The sequence below is a fragment of the Solea senegalensis genome, linkage group LG16 (genome assembly GCF_019176455.1).
Source record: "Solea senegalensis isolate Sse05_10M linkage group LG16, IFAPA_SoseM_1, whole genome shotgun sequence".
Classification (NCBI taxonomy): Eukaryota; Metazoa; Chordata; class Actinopteri; order Pleuronectiformes; family Soleidae; genus Solea; species Solea senegalensis.
Window position 1 is genome coordinate 18,127,890 of NC_058036.1, and position 22,715 is coordinate 18,150,604.

The 22,715-nt window shown below is 42.4% G+C and overlaps 1 protein-coding gene across 2 annotated transcripts; it reads right to left on the reverse strand.

The window, feature by feature from the left end:
* Positions 1-75: 75 nt before the first annotated feature.
* eif2ak4 (eukaryotic translation initiation factor 2 alpha kinase 4) lies at positions 76-19,708 on the reverse strand. 2 transcript variants are annotated; one of them, XM_044047288.1, is made up of 39 exons: positions 19,493-19,708; positions 19,265-19,380; positions 17,937-18,039; positions 17,678-17,851; positions 17,272-17,352; positions 17,027-17,178; positions 16,814-16,914; positions 16,552-16,709; positions 15,930-16,468; positions 14,890-15,005; positions 14,503-14,657; positions 13,977-14,410; positions 13,827-13,899; positions 13,651-13,740; positions 13,432-13,554; positions 13,252-13,356; positions 13,056-13,119; positions 12,882-12,961; positions 12,563-12,664; positions 12,432-12,482; positions 12,120-12,356; positions 11,309-11,384; positions 10,867-10,988; positions 10,544-10,593; positions 9,856-10,024; positions 9,150-9,266; positions 8,969-9,034; positions 8,710-8,880; positions 8,475-8,609; positions 8,109-8,216; positions 7,673-7,801; positions 5,573-5,659; positions 5,275-5,387; positions 5,126-5,184; positions 4,303-4,406; positions 3,885-3,953; positions 3,052-3,096; positions 2,100-2,215; positions 76-516 (listed from the first exon to the last, which is right to left on the reverse strand). In XM_044047288.1, exons 1-39 carry the CDS (start codon positions 19,619-19,621, stop codon positions 459-461), a joined length of 4,977 nt encoding a protein of 1,658 aa, XP_043903223.1. In that variant the 5' UTR covers positions 19,622-19,708; the 3' UTR covers positions 76-458. The 2 variants fall into 2 exon arrangements, with proteins under 2 accessions (XP_043903223.1, XP_043903224.1); XM_044047289.1 differs by lacking the exons at positions 76-516; positions 2,100-2,215; positions 3,052-3,096; ... (5 more) ...; positions 7,673-7,801; positions 8,109-8,216 and having other exon boundaries at positions 8,513-8,629.
* Between the last annotated feature and the right edge of the window lie 3,007 nt (positions 19,709-22,715).

Genomic DNA, 22,715 nt, shown 5'->3' on the forward strand with positions numbered 1-22,715 from the left:
TTTCAGGGTGCTATAGAAAATAATAATAATATACTTACATGTAAAACCAAAAAAAAAAAACATCAAATCAAAGCATGTTGGAAAAGGCAATTTATTCCTACTAACATATTGCTCCCCATTAGAAATGTAGAAATGTTGTATTTATGACATGTACTCTTCAGTAAAAAAGCCCTTTCTCAAATACTATATTTCTATTAAGGCCAAGTTCTTTGGTCTCCATGAGACCACAGGTCATTGGAGACTCTTCTGGGAAAGTTATAGACTTTTGGTTAAATATATATAAAAAAAAACAAAAACATGTCTCTTGGGCTCACACTTTCCAAAGGGAGGAGGTACAAATCGGCCAGTTTTCAAGTAGATACTGTGGGTTCAATGACGAAATCAGCCGGTGGATGTCCACAGAGCCTTGAGGGGGGGGGAAGTTCTAGTCTCTCGTTGGAGGAGAACACCTTAGTTTCTCATAGAAGGATCTTGAAGTAATCCTCCTTGTAGCTGTATAAGATGACCACAGCCATCCTGCAAGAGGACAACATCCATCATTTTAAGGGCTTCAAAAGGATTACAACAATAAAATTCCAGCTGTGAGGATTTTCAAAATATTGTATTTCTGTAGGTTAGGTCGGTCCTGCTGAAATAACACATAACACATAACACATAACACAACACCGCGTCTCAGCTGATAAATAAAAAAACTTACCCCAACAACTGAAAAAGTCAAAAATGTAGTTGTCCAAAAATGGGTTTGATAACCAAAGAGCTGCAAACTGGATATCCATCATCCTAAGCTGTGCTTTGGGCTTAGTGTTGTAACTCCTGAAGAGGGTCACAATTCTTTTTTATTTTGAGTTTTTCGACTTGTAAATAGCTTTGATTTCACAATCCGAGTCATAAACAGGAAACTGGGAGAAGAAACAAATATGGCAGCTGCGCATCGAATAGTGTCCCATTGTCAAAGTTCTCAGAATTTGAATCCTCACACAACAAACTTTGTAACCAAACAACCAACCGTGATGAGTCAGTAACAATATTTCTCAAGTCTACCATAAATCGAACATGATGTGAACACGGCTAAAGCCAGCGTGACTTCATGACTCACGAGTGTTGTTAAAAACAGTGTTGGAGTCGGTGACCAGACAGGCGGCAGCCTGTGCTGGTGTCGTCACGTTACACACGCAGGCTTTGCCCACCGTGGTTTTGGCTGACAGGAAAGCTCACTGACTGCGAAGCCGCTGGGATCGGTCTAGTTTATGGTCTTTCTGCAGCCAGGTGACTGCATGGAGCTTTTTAGCTCGCTCATCTGGCCTCAATTGCCTGTGCCCCACATTCAATGAAAACAACTAAACAAACATATAAAAACACATGCTGAATATATCCATTGTTGCCTCTATGACGCTCATTTATCAGCAAAACCTTTTTTTTCCCCCCCTAAATGGCAAATCAAATACACAGCAGAGACAGGAAATTAAAACCAACTGCTCCAAAGAAGCAGATGGGAACCCAGAGAGGCTTGGATTTTTTTTCTTTTACTATCTCATTCATGCTCACAGGGCTGCTCTCTATTCTGCATCCACAAACATCACAACACCAGAAGCTCCAACGCAGTCTTGGATTAAAAAAATAAAACACATTGCAGTAGTTGTAGTATCTTACGAATATTAATGGCTCCATCCACAATCATTGTACCAAGAGAGTTGCCTTTGCTGTGCTGAAATCTCAGTGTCAATAAGCCTTCACCTCGAGAAAGGAGATCAGTGGAGGATTTAATGTTTTGCAAGGCAGTAGTTATCCATCTAACAGCTCTACCTCTACCTCTTTGAACAACAGTCACTGTTACACCTGAAGTGTGAGCACTGGAGTGGCTGCTGCCTTTAACAAGAGGTTTCTCTTCGCTCTTGTGTTTAAGTGGAATTTAAAACTCTAGTGGCATAACTATTAAATATGAACAACTGTTGGTTACATTCAAAACATTGTCAAACTATTATGCACAATGTGTTTAAAGCCCAACAGCTCGAGACCTAATGTCGCTTGTTATACGTCAAGACAGACTGGAGTGTGGGTGAAAAAACAAAAAGGACGGATGGATGGTAAGGATGTGTCACCTTTTTATAACTTTGTAATGGTGGATCTCGTCACAGATGGACTTTAGGTAGCGCTGTTTCGGGAGACGAGACAGCAGAGTCTTCACGCTGCTGTTGAACAGCTCTTCGTTGTCAAACTGGAAACAGAGCAGAGGTCAAAGCGACAGTGAGCGCGAGCACGAACGGTTACTCGGTGCAAAAACTCACCGATGGACACAAGCTGTGATTTCTTTCACAGTCTGACATCAGAGTCAAACAGCAGACTTTGTAATTTTGTAGGAATGAATAGAGGTTTTCATTTGCAACCCTTGCATGTCAAGTGTAACAGAGCAGTGAAGCTACAAAGCTACAGTCGGTTTCTTGATATTTTTGGCTGCTTGTGTGACTTGGGGTCATTTTCTTTTTCACCATATTCAAAACAGACCTCTCCTGCATGCCTGGCTGCATACTCTAGGTATTGTCAAGTGTTTTATTGACTAAATGTTTTTTCTTTGACACTTGCTATGGGGTGCTGACGATATATGTGACCCATTCGTTTGAAAAGTGAAGGCTTTTGATGATATAACAGCAGTGTTAAGAGCATTTTTCAGCGTTTCTCACCACAATTAGTGTTCTTTTTTTAACCTACGTTGAAGGGAATCTGGGGTTTTTTTATGAGTGAAGTCAGGAATTTGGAATGTGAATATTAACACCTCTTTAGTGTGCATTTTGTTAACCATACTGCGTCACACATACGTGAATCATTTTAACAGAGTAAACGTTAAACCTTATAACAGGCGAGGCTGTTCCCTCACTGCACTCCTCGTCAGACGGGACTGTAAGGAAGGAGACGGGATCCCCTCTTCCTGTCTCAGATCCTGACCTTTATTGGCTATTCTTTCCATGCCACCCCCCTCCTCTCAAACCCTTTATTATAATACAGCCTTTTATTAACTCTGCAAATGTCCTTGATGAAGGCATGTGAGGGACTGACCTCCAGAGACAGGAAGTTGATCAGCGTTTCCTTTTGCAGGTCCACCTGTGACAAAAACAAGCAGGGTTCCATCAACACACAATGGAGCAGCTCGACAATTCCACCGCGCAGAACAAAACACATTACACATTTTGATAGGAAAAGGCAGTTTACATTGGAATAGTCGCTCCCCCTGTGCAACTTCAACTATCAAATGCTGTACGTGCTTGTCCAACAAGTTGTGTAATTCTTTATCCAGGCCAGTGCAGAACATCAGAACATAACTTGTAATAATTCCAGTTTCACAATATCTTCAGCAAGCCTGAAAGTACTCCCGTGTCTCATTTCCAGTAATGGGGTTCTGGGTTTATTGTTGGAAGACAGAAATGCTATCGTGCTCTAGTACGTTACAAGCATGTGTACCCGCTGACTGGATCAAGGTGACTATTCTGATGCAATCCAAACCCCACCATGGACGACCAATGAATTCTGAATATGTGGCAGTAATGGTAAAAAAACAAAACAGGACAAGCAGGGATTATTTACTTTGAGAATATCTTGCCATAAATCTACAACACAAATACAAATAATCATAATGCAGCAGCCGTTTCCTTTAGACACACTGGGCTGCCTCGTGTTAACTGCTCATTGTTTTGTCGTCTTACCTCTGGTGGGGGACTCTAGCGCAAGTCAACTATGTCAGGGTTGCTGCGGATGTTGCTCAGATGTTTAAGCTTTCAAACGGCCTTTCCTCACGCTGTGATTTCACACATGAATTGATGTGATAAAGTTGGGAGAGAGCTAAGAGAAACAGCCGAGCTGGGACTGGGTAGTAAACAAACACAATGACTTACCGCCAGGACCTCGATGTCGTTGCTCTTGTTCTGCAAAGTGCTACCAAGATTCTGTAATCTGGTATGGACCTGGGAGAGAGAGAGAGAGAACAAGGTTTAAGTAAAAACATAGGAAAAGTGCCATGATCAAACTGAAAACAGCAACATGATAACATTTCTGTGCAACTCTAAGCACACAGTTGGTCTAGCGCCGACTTACAGGCAACCTTATTTTTAATGATACATGCTCAAATGGTTAAGACGGATGCAGAGATATGGAAAGAAGAGACAAAGTTACAGTGCATATAATGTAGTCTATTACAAATGCTCTTTAAAGTAAAACCTAGGTATGATTAAGATTAAAAAATGGTGAGCGGGTTACACAAAAAGACCTGAATGTTTTCAATCTCTGTGTGAGCGTGTGTGTGTGTGTCTCAACCTGAGTCTCATAGCGTCGTTTAGCACTGGAGGAAACTTTCTCAGGACTGATGATGTTCACATTCAGGTTCATGGTGCTGCTGCTTCCATGCTGCTCTGAAGACCCTAGAGAGACAAAAATGAGCATTTCAATATTCTATCCCTTTGAAAGTTTTCCAGCATTACAGCTCCTCATCAAGAGTAATCTACACCCAAGCCAACAAAAGGACTTCTGTCATGACAACAGCAATAATGTGAAACTGAAAGTAAGTTTTAAGTTAACTTTTCCCTTCAAAGCTGATCGCCAAGACGTGGCAAATAAGAACCAGGAAGCAAATCTGGGTAGCAGTGTCAGTGTTTCCGAAGACCTCTGTTTCTACTCAGCCAGACTAAAATGCAGCCTCAAGATTTTTCAAACACAAAAACGGAGCCAGCAGCGTTTTCAAACTTCTGTTTTCTGGAATCTGTAACACCAGGGTAATGAGGACAGCAAGCATAGTAATGTGCACGTAGCCTGAAAACTATCCTCATTGACTGCTGAAGACGTTGGCTACCCGAGTGTCTGCGCCAGAAAGGGGTTAACTATAACACTTGAGCTTACTCTACCATTTGTTTGCCACACTAGAAATGAGTTAAATGCAAGACGAATAAATGCAACACTCGAATCAGTCATACTTTTTAGATAGCCCATTCATTACTCATAATTTAACGACATGCAGCACTTCAGTGGCGTCACAGCACAACTGTATGCAAACAGAGGTGTGACTGTGTTTCTGCTACAGTACACAGGAGCCGACTGTAAACCGTCAAAGCTGCTAAACAGGCGACGGGGCTGAATACAGTACCTGTGGTGTTGAGCAGCGATCCTTTGGGGTTCTGAAGAGACATGCTTTCAGGGATTTCTCTGCAGGAGCACAACGACAGCATTTACGAGAAGAACAACCCTTTTTATGTCACTCTCAGACATCGGAGCACAAAACCACATTTTATTTACCTTATGTTTCTTTCGTCAAAGAATTTGGTCCGACATTTCTGAATGATGTGGTCCACCAAATCCGACTCCGGAATCCGTTTCTCTGACTGTCTGTCCCTCTCAAAGGATTTTACCTGAAAATATGAAAGTACTTTGACATAAGCGTCGTCACACAAATCCTTTTGCATATGACAGTAATGTGCAATGCTATGATTGAGGACAGCTGTTCATTTGTTTTCCGTTTGTCCTACTGTAGGCCTCTTAAGCTTAAAATGTTAAATCATTTCTAGATGAGACTGAGCAACACTCCGCTGCTTACCTTCACATAGCTTCCCTCCTTGTCAGACACCAGGGCCATGCAGGTGATGCCTGCCACTTTGCAGTGGTCCAGCAACACCTCCTGAGACTGAACACACAAAACAGCAAAAGGATGAATTACTCGCACACAGACTGGGTTTAAAAGATTCAAAGCAGTGACAAACAAACAAATGTGCCTGTCTGGATGATTGTTAAATGTTGCCCATAGTTTCAGGATTGGACTTTTGAGAACTCATGAACTGACTCCAAGTTTTGCAGACCATTTCTTACAGTAATGATTAAAAAGATCAAATTTGAAGACCAATCTGGACATTTCAGATTGTGACTGCTCTGATTACTGCAGACAAATTCTTGTTACTTTTACTTTGCCCAACTCCGCTAATGCAAACTGTGCCGCGTACCACAAGTATGTGTGCTAGTGTGAGTTCTTTTGGCTTCTTTTTTCTCATTGACAGAACAACTTAGTCAAAGGGAAAGGGAAGTCACTGCCTGTAGGGCAACAGGCAGCTCTGGGGCTGTAAGCCCAGTGGTGCCGACCACATGTGGTAGAGCTTTTGCCATATTTGGCTAATAAATGCTAAAAGAGTGGAACCGTCTCCCGAGGATGAAATAAAGCTGCAGATTTGGTCTTTTTAAGAGGCCAGCATGTGAAAGGTGTTAACAAAAAGTCTAATGAGGAGGTTCAAACAAGGCGTTCCCACAACTTGCCACTGGTCTGCCTAAACTAAAACACACACACACACACACACACACACACACACACACACACACACACGTCTCTAAACTCTAGAAGTTAATACTGCTTGTTTTCAGCCAAACCAAACCCTTCCTAATTGCTTCTCAGGATTTAAGGTAAAGGAAGGCAGCCAATCACATTCTGTCCTGTGCCAGAACAAAAGACAATGAAGACTATTAAAGCAACGACTGACGCGCAGAACAGAAGTGGAAAGTAAAAACAACAAAAGGTTATAAAGAGTAAGGGGGGTGGGGTGGGGGGGGGGTATTAAAATGCAGACGGAGGGTTGCGTATGCCAGGGAGGGTGTTTCACACAAACAAGTCTGACATCGGTTTGTCACATAAACTTGAAGAATGTGACAAGAGCTTGGTATCTGGAGTTCTGGACCGGTGAATACTAACTTTTTCTTTGAAGGGGCTGATGTCAGCTTGGTTGATCTCCCATTATAGAAGGATTTAAGGCAAACATGACCTCATCAAACGACTTTAATAGAAGTGTGTCTAATAGATCACAGCACAGCTCATATCATACGCAACTGCAGTACCTTCACTGGGATATTACACTTTTCTGACACTTTCATCATAGTGCTGACATAATGCTGCCGTGCGTGGGTGTGGGAGGGGTAATGGGGCACCCATGAAATCACATGTTACATTCATCGACTCCCACTTTTTCAGCAAATGGGACTGAGTTTAGAATAGCAATAAACACACGGGCACAGTTACATAATCTGTCGTGGACAAACTCAGTAAAATCCTTCTGTTGAAACGATTTAATGCGGCGTGCAGCTCTGCATACATCCCCTTTAAACCCTTTCACAGGTCTGAGAGAAACACCATGTGGTGGCGGATTGCTTTCTTTAGCTCAAGTATTTTTAGGCTTGGGTCAATTTTCAGTAGTCACATATTTCTGCTGTATTATTCCTTCTATTTCAACTGGTGTGATATTTTCAGTTACGCTTCCTCCATCACAATTGTAGCACCATCTTTAAGCCAATTAGATTTAATTATTTCTATTCCCTGGGGAGGGTTGGTGTAGTGGTTAGTGGTTAGCAGCAAGAAGACCCGGGTTCAGAACAAGGCCCTTTCTGCATGGAATTTGTTCTCCCCGTGTGTGGATGAGTTTACTCCCATGGTCCAAAAACATGCAGATTTGGGGATTAGGTAAATTGGACACTCCACAATGACTATAGGTGTGAGAGTGAATGGTGTTTGTCTCTATATGTGGCCCTGTGATGGATTGGCGATCTGTCCAGGGTGTACCCTGCCTTTCGCCCTATGTCAGTGCCCCCCCACAACCCTCAGGTGGAGGATAAAGTGGTAGGAGATGGATGGACATGTGAAACCAGATGGAAACCCACTAACCTGTGAGACATCATAGGTGATGTCTGCGGAGAGACCGGTGCTCCATAGCTTCTGGACAACGCTGATGGCTCTGGACATCGACGAATGTCCAACTGGGACCACAAGGGCATCACAGGAGCTCACTGACATCTTAAGAATAGAAAAAATAATCATAATAAAACTCTTAAAACTGTGAAAGATTAGTGAATTGTACTTTAAAATAAAAAATATTTGCATTAATTGTAAATAATTTTAGCACATTTGTCTATACTTGTATCCATCATTTCACATTCTGAAGCTGCCATGGCATCAAGAGTCAGACTGAACATAGTTATTTCTAAAAGTGGCTGTGTGGCAGCAGATAATAAGGCATCATTAAATATGAAACTCATGTCTGCTGCTCCTTCATTACAATAATCAGAGTGAGTGAGTGAGTGAGTGAGTGTGCGTGTCTCACTTGTTCTTCCATGTTGGCTATAGCAGCACAGATTTTGTCAAGAGCCACACTGGCCCCTACTGCAGAGGGGACTGGCACTGTGGAGGCTGGCCCTCGAAACTCCACGATCTAACCACATAAACATACCATGGACACTGAATCACCGATACTACATCATGTAGCAGTATTGTAAACAAAATAATAGTAATAATACATCACAGCTATTGTTTGTTAAAAAGAAAAGAAAAAGGAAAACATGGTTCACATACAGTGCATGCACATCTGGAAGGAAAATAATACACAGAATGATATCTGCTGATTTCTGTCTACAGGACTTAAATTCAGTTTATGTATTAGTGATAGCATGTGTAATGCAAATACACCTACCAAGTGGTCGTAACGTCCTCCGGCCGCCACAATATCTGGTACAGTTCGTTTGCGTTTCCTTATAAAAGCCACAAACTGGAAGATGACTCCACTGTGGTGCTGCACCTTGTATACTAAACCCAAATTGACCACCACCTACAGAGGGCAAACAATAACTTTAAAAAAAAAAAGAAGAAAGAAAATTCAAATATTGGCTCCGCTTTTTAACCTCTAATCAAGGAAATGTTTTAATCACCTGCAGTTTTACTCCCAGTTTACACAGGAGCACAGTGAGCTCCTCCAGGTCCTTGAGGCCCTGCTTGGCCAGCTGGGTGACAGCCATCTTGTGCTTGGTGAGCGGTGTCAGAAGTGGCACCAGGTCCTGCAGGTTTCCCTTCAGTTCTATGTACTTGTACAGTATCTGCAACTGGACAAAACAGAGGAGGGGGGAGAGGTCAATGATTATTGATCGAGAACGTAAGTGGATTGCTGTGGGACCGATTGCTCTCACATACGCTGTTGGTTGACAATGATAAGTTGCAGAACTTTGCCTCCACCTCACGTCTGGTCAGCTTTTCACTCTGAAGAAAATACGGCAGTAGAAATGTTTCACAACCATATTTGGGAAAAACACCACTGTATATGTAAACATGCAATGCAAATAACATCTGTGATCCACATGTGACCTGCACTGACCATAGCGTCACACAGAATGCTAGAGGCCTGGCTCAGTTTGTCTTCAGGGACTCCACTGTGGAGCAGGATGGCCTTCAACAGACTGGTGTGGTTCAGGTAAATGTTATAGTTTCTCTCCTGTGGGCACAAAACACACACAAACACACCTTTGACCCTCTCGGCTGCAATTACTGTCGGAACTGAAAGCACTACTGTACAATGAGTGTCTCAGTGAATAATGACGGCCGTGTCCGGCTGCCCTCTCATTCTGTCTGACTCCCATATTCTTAAAAGCTTTCACACAAAGAGCTGGGTGGCGGAGAGAGGATCTTTGACGGATGAAGTACAGAACAGACTCAAGGTTGACTGGGTTCAATGCGACATGCACAGGAATTCTGCATCTGGAGACTGACGCAGCATTAGAATGTGTGGACAGGAAATGGATTGTACTGGAAGGGCAGGAAGGAAGTGAACAGAGCTGCACATAACAGATTCACTCAGTGTAAATCTGTCAGGGTTACACATGCTTTGGTATGTGAGGAATGTGAGTGGGAAGCCAAGAGAGGAAAAAACAACAGCGGCACAGGTTACAATAATGGCATCTGTGGGAAATAACAGCGATGCATCCAGCTCATAAATACACTGTTCTGTGACTCCACATAAGCACACCGTCTCAGCTCACTGCATCGTGTAACAAAAAAACAGACAGTTCACATATGTGTGTAACCTGGAGTGCAGGGAATTCCTGAACTATTTCAGAGATGGTGTAAATGATCTCGGCATCAGGGAGCAAGCTGTTGGTGACGGGTGTGATGATGTCAAAGGCACACTCCAGAAGCTCCCTCGGGTGCGCGCGATCCAGCTTCCTGGGGCGGAACACACGCTCGATGCTATACCTAGAGCAAGACGAAGAGAAACACACAAATATTTAAGTTACATGCGAGTTGAGTCAGGTTTTCCAAGAAACATGGAACATGGATCACTTCCGTTGGAGGGATTTTGATCTGGGTATTTACTCGACTCAAAACACACTCACAACTAGAGTTTATTTACTTTTTTTGAGATTTTGTACATGCTAGTCAAAAAACAGCACTATGGGTATGCCATAGTTAATCAAATTAACAGTGCACCAGCCCTACAGGTGATGAAGATTAAGATAAACAATTTTAAATGTATTCAATGAACATAGCACTTAATATTCTTAATTCTTAATATATATTATACTATCCTACTCAACCCAATTAAAGATACACATAGCAATTACAAGCTACCAATAAGTGAATAGCATGAAAATAAACTGTTTTCTTAACTTGTTTTCAGAGAAAGAAAAGAGCTAAATGACAAATGAACTATTTTACAAATGAACTAAATAAAGCATCGTTTGCACAAGTAGGTGTTGAATCACAGAAGTTTACCTTTTCAGGTGAGTTACATTGTTGCGGGCGATGAATCTGGCAAACGGCATCTAAGGTGAAAAGAGAATCGAGACGCTGGGTATGCTTGTATAATGACAGTGAAGTCAGCGCATACCAGCCTGTAATCAATCACAGTGTGGAAACAGCCATTAAGTCCTCTGGGTTTCCTGAGGTAGCAGGATCTCAAGGTGGCTGCTGATTGCAGCCTCACACTATGGGTGCGTTTGCTTTTGCTGATGCAAATAGTTGGGATAATTAGTGTTTGTGTGCAAGTGTAGACACGCACACCCGTGTGTGTGTGTGTGTGTGTGCGCGTTGCTCACGCGAAGGTCATAGGGCAGCGTAACCAGCATTCCGCTGTGGTCCATGAAGCAGGCCGGCTCACTGCCATCATACAACTTCCTGTTCCTGGGGAGGAGCAGCGGTGTCTGGAGACGGACTGCACCTGATGATAAACACTGCGCATCACTGCAACATATGCATACGATAACGTAACACTGAAAAGAACTGATGCGTGTGAGCAGATACCAAGCGATCCTAAATACATAAGTACAGCTGGACGTCATCAGAGTGCACACAGATAGCACGCACACCTGCACAGAATCTAAACCACCCCAACAGTGTGTGTATTGTTCAGCTGCCACTCACTATAGCAGATGTTGGGGTCCTGAAAAACTGGCTTAGAGCGGGTCAGGAGTCCAAGTGGTTTGCACGGGAGAGTCGACAAAAGCTCACGTTCACACTAAACAAGCATAGTGTACTCACCATGCTTCTTGAAGATCCTGGTGATTGTTTCATACACATGCTGCTGCAATTTGGCACCACTGAAGCTGAAGCTACCCTGGAGGGAAACCAAACAAACAACCTCTGTAAGGGATCAGAAGACTTTGATTAAGCACAAACAGGCCTTCTCCTGGTCTGCTCTGTACAGACCGCATGAAAGAAGGAGCTAGGACTCGCTGGAGCAACCATTCATGTGTCTGCAGTGACATCTAAAGGCAGAAAAGGGAAACGTTGGGATGTAATCATCTCAGATTGGTACCCTGTTATGTTCTACAGTTGCCCATCCATAAACACAAACACAAGCAGCATTGGAAATATTCCTGTGACACACTTCACTCTATGTCATAATCCATAGGCAGAGCTTCTTCCCCTCTGCTTTAGCCGCATTACACATCCACACCCCTTGTACATCTGTACTATTCTGCAACACCTATACTGTACATGTCCTACACAGATGGTCATATTGTATATACTGTAGTTCCACTATATATGTATATATATTATATTGCATTGTCTCTTTTTGCTCATTCTGTAATCGCTTTTCTAAATTTAATAAGCTTTCATCTTTATTGAAATTTGCTGCCCAGAAATTTTCCCACACACACACACACAAAAGAAATCTGAAAGTTACACATTGCAGCTTTAGCAATAAAACAGATTCTGATTCTGATTTTTACCCAACTGTTGAGAAATCCCAATAATAACACTTAAAATGTGCAGTAAAGGTTGAAAAAAAAGCTACAAAAACTAAATCCACTATCGAAGGCATGGTGAACACAAAACACAGCCATACCTTATGCAGGTCTATGTCGTAGGTGTAATCCATGACCGGTGTGGTATTCTGAGTGAACAGCTGGCCCACCATGGTGCGGTAGGCCTTGCCGTTGATGTTGGCCATGGTGTGCTGCAGCACCTCGTGCAGCTCCGACTCCTGCATCTGAGACGGAGGCAGCAGTTCACTCTTGAGCAGCTCCTGGGTGGTGGGCCGCAGAGCTGGATCATGGGTTAACAGCCACTGTATCACTTTCCTCTGACAGACACAAAAAAAGAGCTATTAGACTGAAATACAAGATGCATATCAGCTGTGTGCTCCAGCCATTGTCACCTGTGTTCCTTGCTCATACGCTGTATAGTCCTCAGGGAAGACGATTGGCTCCTGCAGAGCAAAAAAGAGATTAGGCAAGTTTCAAAGCCCCAAACATCATAAATAAGTGCCAGATGTGAATATGGACATACAACACGCAGCTGGCTCAGGACAGAGATGCGCTCAGCCCCAGTGACCATCGGCCTGTAGGTCATCTCAAAGAGGATGATTCCCAAGCTGAACAGGTCAACTTTCTGAGGACAAAACAATCATTATAAACTTAAGGTGGTGTGGTGAGCCAACAAGGAAAAACACAAATTGCACAAACACAAAGGTACACCATGTCAAAACAAACTGAGTCAGCCTCTCATCCAAGAGCCAGATAAATGTACACTGTAAAATTCTTCAGTATTTAGCCAGACAACTCTGTGGTTATAGTTTGAAACAGAGCAAAAAAAGTCAAATTCTCACTTGATTGTAGGTAGCTTTAGTATTTCCTTGAACCTCCGGACTGACGTAGAGCGCAGTGCCAACCATGCCGGTCATGTTACCTGGAGACAGTGACAAGAAAGAAACACCAAGTGTTGAATATGAGACACCAGTCATCAGTGGTCGCTGTTGTGTGAATATGTTCAAACTGTGTACCTGTTGGGTCCAGTTTGGGCATCACTGCAGACCCAATCTCCTCGACTTCAATTTTACCTGCAGCCTGAGAGACAAACACAGTTTCTTCATGGGTTCATAAAATCTTAAATCACTGGCTTTATGTGTCTTTTATAAAGCAGCAAATACTTTGTATAAACTCCTTCACATTAACTCTACACCATGAGTCAGTGCATACCACATTAGCAGGATGATCTGTCGCCAGGCCAAAATCTCCAATTTTCACATGGTCCTGCGAGTCGAGGAAGATGTTGACAGGCTTCAAATCCCTGTGAATCATCCCCTTTGTGGAAAGAAGTGAGTCATTAAAAGGGCGCTTCTTCCCTTGATAAATGTATGTAACTCGTATATACTGTACCTGCTCATGGATGTATGCGAGGCCATCCAGGATTTCCCTAAACAGCCTCCATAACCGATTCTGGTCCTGATACAGGCCATGATCTATGGTGTCTCTTAAAGTGCTTTTTTCACAGTATTCCATCTAAGGGGAAGAGAGAACAAGAGTTTCCTGTAGAAATAGGGACCTCCAGTGGTAAAAAAAATAAAAAAAATAACGGCTCATGGAGGTGAAGCTTACTTGTATGTACAAGTAATGCGCTATGCGGGGGGGTTGATCCAAGTCTGAGCTCTCTGTTGTGTCAGTCGCTGTTCTTTTGCTCGGGTCAAGCTGGAAAGAGACAAAATGTCAAATGCAAATTCTACCAAAGGCAAAACAGAGGATGAAAAATAATAATAAAGCGTCATTGTTCAAACCTGTGACATCTCGTCTATGCTTTCATCACCGTTATCAAAGATGATATCACTTCCCGAGTCACTATCCGATGGTCTAAATGAAGAAGAAAAAAAAAATAAGTAGTCCACTGAGCAGGAGAAAAGCTTTGCCACTGACCAAAGAAAACTTACAAAAAAGAGGCCCCAAACACATCTTCTTCATCATCATCCTCATCATCGCTTGATTGGTGTCTACTACACATGGCACTGGAGGACTTCTCAATGGAGGTGGACCACTCTACAGAGCTCGACAGCGCTGGAGGCGGCGCGTTGTCCTCCACGTTGTCGAGGAAGCCGAGCTCATTCCGACGCTTCGGTGGATGACCTCTGCCTCGAGGAATGTTGTCATCTGTACTCGGAGGCTCGGAGCTGTCGGTGCTGCTCAGCAGACCTGTGGAGGGCTTCTCGTGGCGCTCGATCCATGCGTTGTAATAGCGGACGATGTTCTCATGGTTGAGACGCGAGAGCAGCGTCACCTCGCCTTTGATCCGTCTGAACTGCTTGCAGGCTGGGTTGACCTGGATCTGCTTCACAGCGTAGTTACAGCCGTCCAGGTTGTTCTGAACCTGAGAAGCAACAGAGAGAGAGCTTAACAATGTGGACACTGGGTGACACGTCGTGTCACAATAAAGCTACTGTAGGACACAGTGGGAGGTACCTTTATCACCGCACCAAAGGCTCCTTTTCCCAGAAGCTGCAGCTCCTCAAACTCACTAAAGTAGCGTGAAAACTGCCTCTGCACGCCAGATATAAATGGAGCATTGAGGATGTGACTTCGTGGGATGACCGATGAGGCAAAGTCCTCAGCAAGATCTGAAGGGTAAAGCCAACTATTAGGGTTTTTTTTAAACAAACATGCATACAACATCTTTATCACTGGCCTATTGCTTTTGTCAAATTATCTTTACAAATGCTTCATTTGTAAATGGAGTCAACTCAACTACTAATCCTGATTGCAGACGAATATTGCTCTGCTTGCTTGTTGCCTCAAGGCAGGACCCAATTTCAAAGGTATTTCTATTGTGAATGCAGGTGTGTGGTTCACCTTCTGGGCTGGCATCGTTGGACTGTGGCAGGTTTTTGGGTGATGGAGGCTTGAGGAAGGAGTGGTCCAAGAGCTGCAGGGGCGTCCAGCGCTCAGCATCATTGATACACACACACCTATAGCATAGCGACACAAATAGTACAAACGACGTTAACTGGGAGCTCTGGCACTAAGCTGGAAAAGTACAGTCTGTTCTTATGTAATCACGTGTTGCTTGTTGCTGCAGGCAATATAAAACAAGTAAAACACCTGATGAACTGCATGAATCCAAAACGTTAGTTTGTTGAACAACAAAGCCTCTTGTCATGAGCTTAAGAAATGCCAGAAATGTTAGCATGCAGGCAGAAAATGTAAGGAAGCAAACTTGTAAATTATAGTTACTCACTGTCTCTGCTGAGGTACTGTCCTCTGCAGAGAGTATCAGAGTCTGTAGCTGCAACTATTATTAAAACAATCAACAGTTTTCAAAAATGTACAAATTGGGACTGATAAAGGACTCATTTATTTATAATTGTCCTTTAATTAAGTCCCAAACATGTGCATGTTTTATGTTCTTTTGTGTCAGTTATTGTGGTTCATTGAATATCAATGAGAACATCTCCTAGTTTATTTGCTCCTCTATGACAGTAATCTAAATTGGGTTCTAATCTGGACAAAACTAAATATTTGGGGACGTCATTATTTTGAGATTTGGGAAACACTATTTTACACCAACCTGTTCAGTTAATCCAGACAATAATTTGTAATGAAAATGCAGACATAGACATTTTGAGGGCTATAGTATACTACAACACATAATTGTATATAATTACTAGCTCAACTGGTTAATCAAGTGAATAATTACTAGCTTCATCCAACTGAAATTGTGTTGAGACTTTCATAAACATTTAAAAATACATATTCACAACTCTGGAATGGGCTACATGAAAAACAAGCAACACTAAGTTCTGGGAAAGTCTTCAGCACACATCAAACACACAGCAGATGATTTACAGTAAATAAACTCTGCTAAAGTAGTTAAGTTGTCTGCCTGTACATACTTGTGGAGGAAGTCCTGGAAATCAGCAGGCAGTGAGGCGGGCACCGTCACTGGATAGTCCTTCACTTCTTTCCCTTGACTCAGTGCGAGCAGCATCAGCCCAAGGTTCCACACGTCGCCTTTCTTGCCCATCTTTGTCGGCATCACGGTACCCTCTGTGAAGCGAACATGGGCTTGCTCAAAAATGTCCTCTTTGCAGATATCAGCGAATCTCTTCGACAAGCTGTAATCGGTTAGCCGAACGTTGTCCCCAGAGTCCAACAGCACACTGGAAGCGCCAAGCTGCTTGTGCACTACAGAGTTGGAGTGAAGGTAGTCAAGTACGGCCAACAGCTGGGATGTGTAATGGCGGAGTTTATCCAGAGGGACCGGGTTGTTGCCGATCAGGTTTTGGTTCAAGTTGACCCCAGGAATATGCTCCACCAGTAGATCAATCACAAGGCAGTCTTCCCTCTCGGCATAGCTCAGCGCCATGTAGCGCACCAAGTTTGGGTGATCCAGTCTCAGGAGGGAGTTAAACTCATTTTCAGCCCCATGGATCTACACAGGAATTTAAGTTATAGTTATGTGTGTTAGTTTCAGTCAAATACAATACATATGGTTTTGCTGTGTTTATCACTTGCCTGTTTTTTACAATTGTCAATCTTTCCTCTCTCTTGGCTGGTGAAAAACTTGCCCATCTTCTTGTTCCAGCACAGCGACCACTCATAGATCACTGCAAAGTCTCCAGAGTTTGCCTCAAATCCATAATAAGTGCTACGGCCAAGCCTCTCGCTTTCACCTGACAGGGACATTAACACAGACACAAATGTACCCAACAGCTTAATGGGGTAATAAAAGCCATTTTGCACTAATTAGAAGTGCATCACCTAAAACAGCACTCACCTAAACTTTTCCCCCTGTGAACAGCAAGCTCTCCAAAAGTGCTGCTGTTGAAGTGAAGGACCTCTTGAGAGCGATGGTTGTCTTCATTAAACGTGTCACGTCTGGTGAAACAAATTCAACTCAAAGTTCAACTCTTGTTTGTTATTATAAGGCTTCATTGGCCATGAGACGTTTTGCCTTGTATGTGGAATGTGCTCAGTCATAGCTGTGAACCTGTGGCGTGTGCTCGAGGTAGTCCGACGGCGGTTACCAACTCCTTTTCTAGCTTCACTCCCTTCAAATGGCGCTGCCCCTGGGCTTGGCGGGCTCTTCCCTAACAGAGAACTGTTAGCAGCGAGTGGCTGCTCCATGGTCTCAAGTCGCTCCTATGAACATTAACACCACAGAGAGGGGACATTATAACAAAAACACTGAGTTTTACTGCTCCTTTAATGGGGGAAATTGCGTGGCTCAGTTACCTGTTTTGCTATTTCCTTTCTTCTCTTTTCTTCTCGCTTCTCTTCCTCTCTTCTTTGGATTACAGCCATAATCTCTTTCTCCTTTGAAGGATAAAAAAAAAATGCCACAGTTAACATCCTGTACCTCATCACTTTTATCAGCTGTGGGGATTTAACAAATTCAGGAGATCAGTAAGAGAGCAATTAACTTTTAGTTAATTTTAGTATTAAATGGGAATTATAAATATATTATTCTGCAATATTAATATTTCACAGTACATTTACTTTGTTTAACAAATTAGCTCATGTACTGTGCTTCTGATTCAGAGTGACAGTTTCAATAATGTGGTTTAAGTTAAGTAAATGCTAGATTCTGTGTGAATAAGCCTGACAAACCAAATGAACGCATAACAAAACAATTCCTCACCATCTCCTCCTCCTGTCTGCGTTGCTGGTCTATCTTCCGCTGCTCCTCCATCGCTTGTTTCTCCTGCTGCTTCCGTTGGTTCTTCAGCATCTCCTCATGGAAGGAGCTTGGTGGAGGCTTGTTGTGCTCACTCAGGAAACCCTGGATATGATCCGCGAGCTCGTAAATCATCACCTGGACAGAGAGGTACAGAGGACGAACAGTCTTACTTACAGCACATACTGTGTCTGTTTGTGAGTGGGTAAGTGCTTCTCCTCACCTCTCCACATCGCACCGCTGCCAGCTTTGAGAGTTCACTCTTCAGGTTCTGGAGATTTTCATTTGAGAGGCCTTTGGCATTCTTCAGCTCCAGCTCCGGAGGCCTGTTGGTGTCCCAAGATATTACGTTACGTTATACAGATGCAAGACTAGATCATCTCTAAACACTTAAATGACTTTTAGAGCTCCACACTGAATCTATACTAGTGGATTACCAACAGGCATGTAGGGTAACAACAGGTACAATAAAATATAACTTAATATTTACTTAGGAAATAAATAAAAAATATAAACAACTGATCTGATCTGTAAATGATTTGACAGATGTTGCACTTGGTCAGCAATGAGAGCTGACTAAATTAATTATTCAAAACTGAATAAACACAGATCGACATTCACTGACATTTTATGGACCAAAAAAGTATTCAATTAATCGAGAGAGATTAATAGGTTATGAAAATAACTCTTAATGGCAGCTCTAGTATTATTGTACATGGACACCAAAAATATGACTTATTCTGTATAAGTTAAACTGCCTGGCTTTTTGTTCTGTTCTCATCTCTAATTCATTGTTACTGTGCCATGCTTATACATATGTACACATACACGTACAGTACTTTGCTTGTCTACTTGTCACTAGAGTGATTGATTGTTTTCTTGTTTGTATCATACTCTACATTTTATACATAATAACAGCACTTTAAAATGTACACTTTATACAATATTTATTGCGACTATACAGTATTTTTTCTCATCTCAGATTGTACTGTTGTACGTATTGTTGTTTATTTTTTTTGTATTGTACCAAGAGACTGCGGTGCAGTTATACCATACCGATGGGCATTAATGTGAAATGTCCCATCCAAATAAACATTAAAAATTTATTAAATATGACATTGCTTTGATTATGATGTTAACATAATATTCCAATCAACCTCCTGTCTATACGTACAAAGCATAATCTGACATTATTGTCACTGCTGTGAGAACGATCTTATTAAGAATGGGTATGACATGATATCAATATAATTAATACCTATATATACCTACCATTTTTGACAACCAAGTTGTGAATAACACAAGTGTGCAGATGCACGAACCAAAAACGTTTGGCAGACATGTGCACTTCCCTTAACAGTCTGTCACCTGTTGCTTACTAAGGCATTTAATGACATATGCTGCAGTCTTCTCTGACATGAGCATCTGCAGATTTTGTACTTTTATTACAGTGAAATAAACAGCTCAGTTTTCAGAGAGCAGCTGTCCACTATGAGCATGGAGGCCACGCTGTGAAGGTGCAGAAACTGTAATCAGAGGGTCTGTACTCACACGTCTGGGTACGTGGGGGGACATTTGACCTGCAAGTCCACGGTCGCGTAGCATTCCTGTCCATTGTTTAGTCCGTTGGGCCTCAGACAGAGGTGCACCTCCGGCGGCCTTTTGACCTGAAAGGCAGCCGTTTGGATGCCGTTAATATGTATGGTAATATACTTGTTTGTTGTCAAACTTCTACACATCACTAGCTAACTCCAAAGCGATGCTAACAGCTCTAGCTACCTTCCACGGGTCCTTGTTCCGCAGATCCTTGAAGTCATCTCCAAAGATAGAGGCGAGGGCTTCTAGTTCATTCTCCTGCTGGACCGTGTGGTCTTCTGTCGAATCTGCTGTTGTGTGCTGGCCGCTCATTCTTCAGCCCCAGCTACATGGCAGTGCTCCTGTGGACCTGACACACATACACTTTCTCTCTCTCACACACACACACACACCCACAGCCTTCACACAGAAACAGGAAAAGGTTCCCGCTCTCTCCTCTGCCCCTACGTGTCCCTCTAAACTCAGTCTTTAGCGGGCTTTGAGCAACTCGCTTTCAAAAACACTCGGTAAACGCTCCTTTACAGCACAAGTGGTCATAACAAGGTCCACTGCTGTGGTGGTGGCTGCTGGTGGCGCGTGGCTGTCGGCTGAAGCCAGCGTCCTGTGTCGCAGGAGAAACGTCATCACATTGCGTTCTCAAGGATGGCCGCGAGAGGGCGTTCTTTTTTGGACTACATCTGAGCTTTCCAAATTGCAGATGTTTACAAGAAACATTAAAAATTCAACAAAACTCAGGCCCTGATCATTACACACAACACTAAAATAAACGGATGACATTGAAATAAACTAATAACCAGTGAATAATCACTATGATCATATATAATCATGTTATAAACGAAAAATAATTGCAATGAACGAGAAGACATTCTTTATTATATATAATTACTATGTTTATTCCAAACAGCTGTGCACCTGTGACTTACACTTGCATACATTTTAATTAAAAACATTTCCCATAACAAAGAATATGTGTGTATTTGGTTGCTGCTTGGTTTATGCGATTGTCAATTTCTGAATATGTTTCTTTTATATATAAATAAATAAATAAATAATATAAAAATGATATCGTAAAATATATGGCGTAAAATTGAAATTAGAAATGTGCAGGATTGATGTGGGAGAGAGAAAAAAAATATCTATTCCCTATGAGTAAAAGGGTCAAAGTTCACTGTTGAAAATTCAAAATTAAAACGAAAGTAAAAATGACATTAAACGGAGTTAAAGACAACACCTAAAATGCAATGTTTTGTTGCAAGCACTACAGGAAGTACACTGCCAAAGAGGAAGTATTGAGGGTATTTTGTAATACTTTGGGTAGAATGCGTAGTAAGTAGCGTGTACTAAATGACCAGTAAGGGCTACACGGATACATTTTCATGACCTCTGTAGAAAATAACTTAAAAGAGCAACTGAGGGTTAGTCACACTTGCTTCCCTCTAATGAAAGCGGAAAAAACTAATCTTGGAAAAATACAACGTCCTACAAAGGCTCCATTGAGCTGAACAGGTTGTGCAAACAGAGTGGAGCTGTGTCTGAGGAAGAAAGCCATTACTAAGTCTTTATTAATATCATGTCAGGAAGTTCACTTGGCCTTTGCGTTACTTAACTATACTTGAAGGTACTTATAGAGTGCTTCAAAAGTGTATGTTGGTAATTTAAGGCATTAGACCATGCAGAATCAGATTGTTTTATAACAAGTATGGGTTTAGAACCAACAATTTCCACACAACAAATACAGCTGCAACAATTTAATAATGTTCTCTATTAAGTCTGGGACCTCAGAATGCATACCATCATTGCTGCTGCTATCTGAGTAGACAGATACTGTAAGAATAAAATGTTGTTGTTGTTTTTTTATCTGCAGCCCTTAGTGTCGTCCCCATTCCCCTCAGTGCAGTCATGTTCCTCGATGTACTAAAAGAGACACGGCGATTAGACTTTCTATAAAATCATAGTCTTCAAACCTAAATCCTGACGATGCAATGAGGGTTATTGTGTCAGACGTGACAAAACCTATCCAGAAATACACAAGACCCTTTCAATGGTGCCTTTACATACGATGATGCCATAGTCCCTCATCGTTGCTCAGTAGAAAAGCCTGCTTGTGAGTCGCACATCCTTTTTTTAACAGCATGAAGCCAGTCTATTAATGTCTTATCTGTAAAGCACATAACTGTGATAGCTACTTTTGCTGCATTCAGCTTCTATCAGTGGAGATAGGAAGGAAATATAGCTATAAATAGGAGGTGCCGGTATCTGGTGGTGGTCTGAAGAAGAGGAGTATGTTCCCACATAACTTCAGCTATGATATAACCTCACATTTCATGTGTTGCTAGTCTACAGCTGAGTCATTCCTCCTTACCTGGGGGCCGGAATCGACACATTCATTTTATCATTGTAAAAAGACAGTCAGTATTCCCTGAGATGAGCTCAAACATGATGCTTTCATTGGGCATTATGTTGCATGAGCAAATACAATGTCAAACACTTGTATCATCTCTGCACAGAGAAGAGCATAACCTCATAAGGTACAGTGTACATCTAGCAAACTATACACTTAAGTGGGTGGCACAAATATGGAGTTCCTCTCTGCAAACTCACAGCTCGTGCAGCCCAGTGGCTGCACATTAATGACTCCGCTGCTCACCATAGCCCTACAAGGAGACAGCTGGGCCAATCAGGAACGACGCACTGACAGCGACGAGACCACTCAGACGGCCAGATCACACACACAGACCCCCGCTGGCATCACCATCAGCTGTCCCACGCGGTTAAGAGGCTCCGCTCGCATACCAGCAGCATAGTTCACAGACATAAAATATGTTTTCATCTCCTTAACAAGACACAAGTGATGCTGTCCTGACTGTGGGTCTTCACTGTGGGCCTTGTAGGTGCTTATGAGTGTAGTAAAAGCGCTTAAAGAGGTATGACATACTGCATGTGTCCCTGCACAGTCATAACAGACACACAATTATTTCATAGTAGTGCCACTACATCCTGACTGTAACGATTCTAAAGAAAAAGGCAACTGCAGTACATGTTTCAAGGCACAATGTTACACACACTTCACAAAATAATGGACTTTAATCCTTAAACTTGCTGATGTGTAACAGTATGAAAGTTAATTTTGTGTTACAAGATTAAAAAATCAGAATGAAGAAAGATACCTGTATGATAAGACCCCTCTCTATTTGTCAACACCTTGAAATAATCACATTATTTTCTGATTTATTTTCCCCTTAGTTAGTCAAGTGACTTCCTTGTGAAGAGGTCTCCCATCCATGTATGCAAAACACAGAATACTTTTGCCTGTTGATTTTTGCTGGCAGCACTTATTTGGACTTGTATGGACCCTTGGCCCCGCCCCTGGTCCCCAGACCCAGTCTGGGTCTTATTTAAGGGGGCT

Excerpts from the sequence above, each read along its gene's own strand:
- eif2ak4 (XM_044047288.1), bottom strand. The coding sequence starts at position 19,621 with ATGAGCGGCCAGCACACAACAGCAGATTCGACAGAAGACCACACGGTC. Across the intron at positions 10,025-10,543 it reads AATGTAACTCACCTGAAAAG|GTATAGCATCGAGCGTGTGT; the intron begins GTAAACTTCTGT and ends GTCTTGCTCTAG. Across the intron at positions 8,610-8,709 it reads AACTGGGAGTAAAACTGCAG|GTGGTGGTCAATTTGGGTTT; the intron begins GTGATTAAAACA and ends TGCCCTCTGTAG.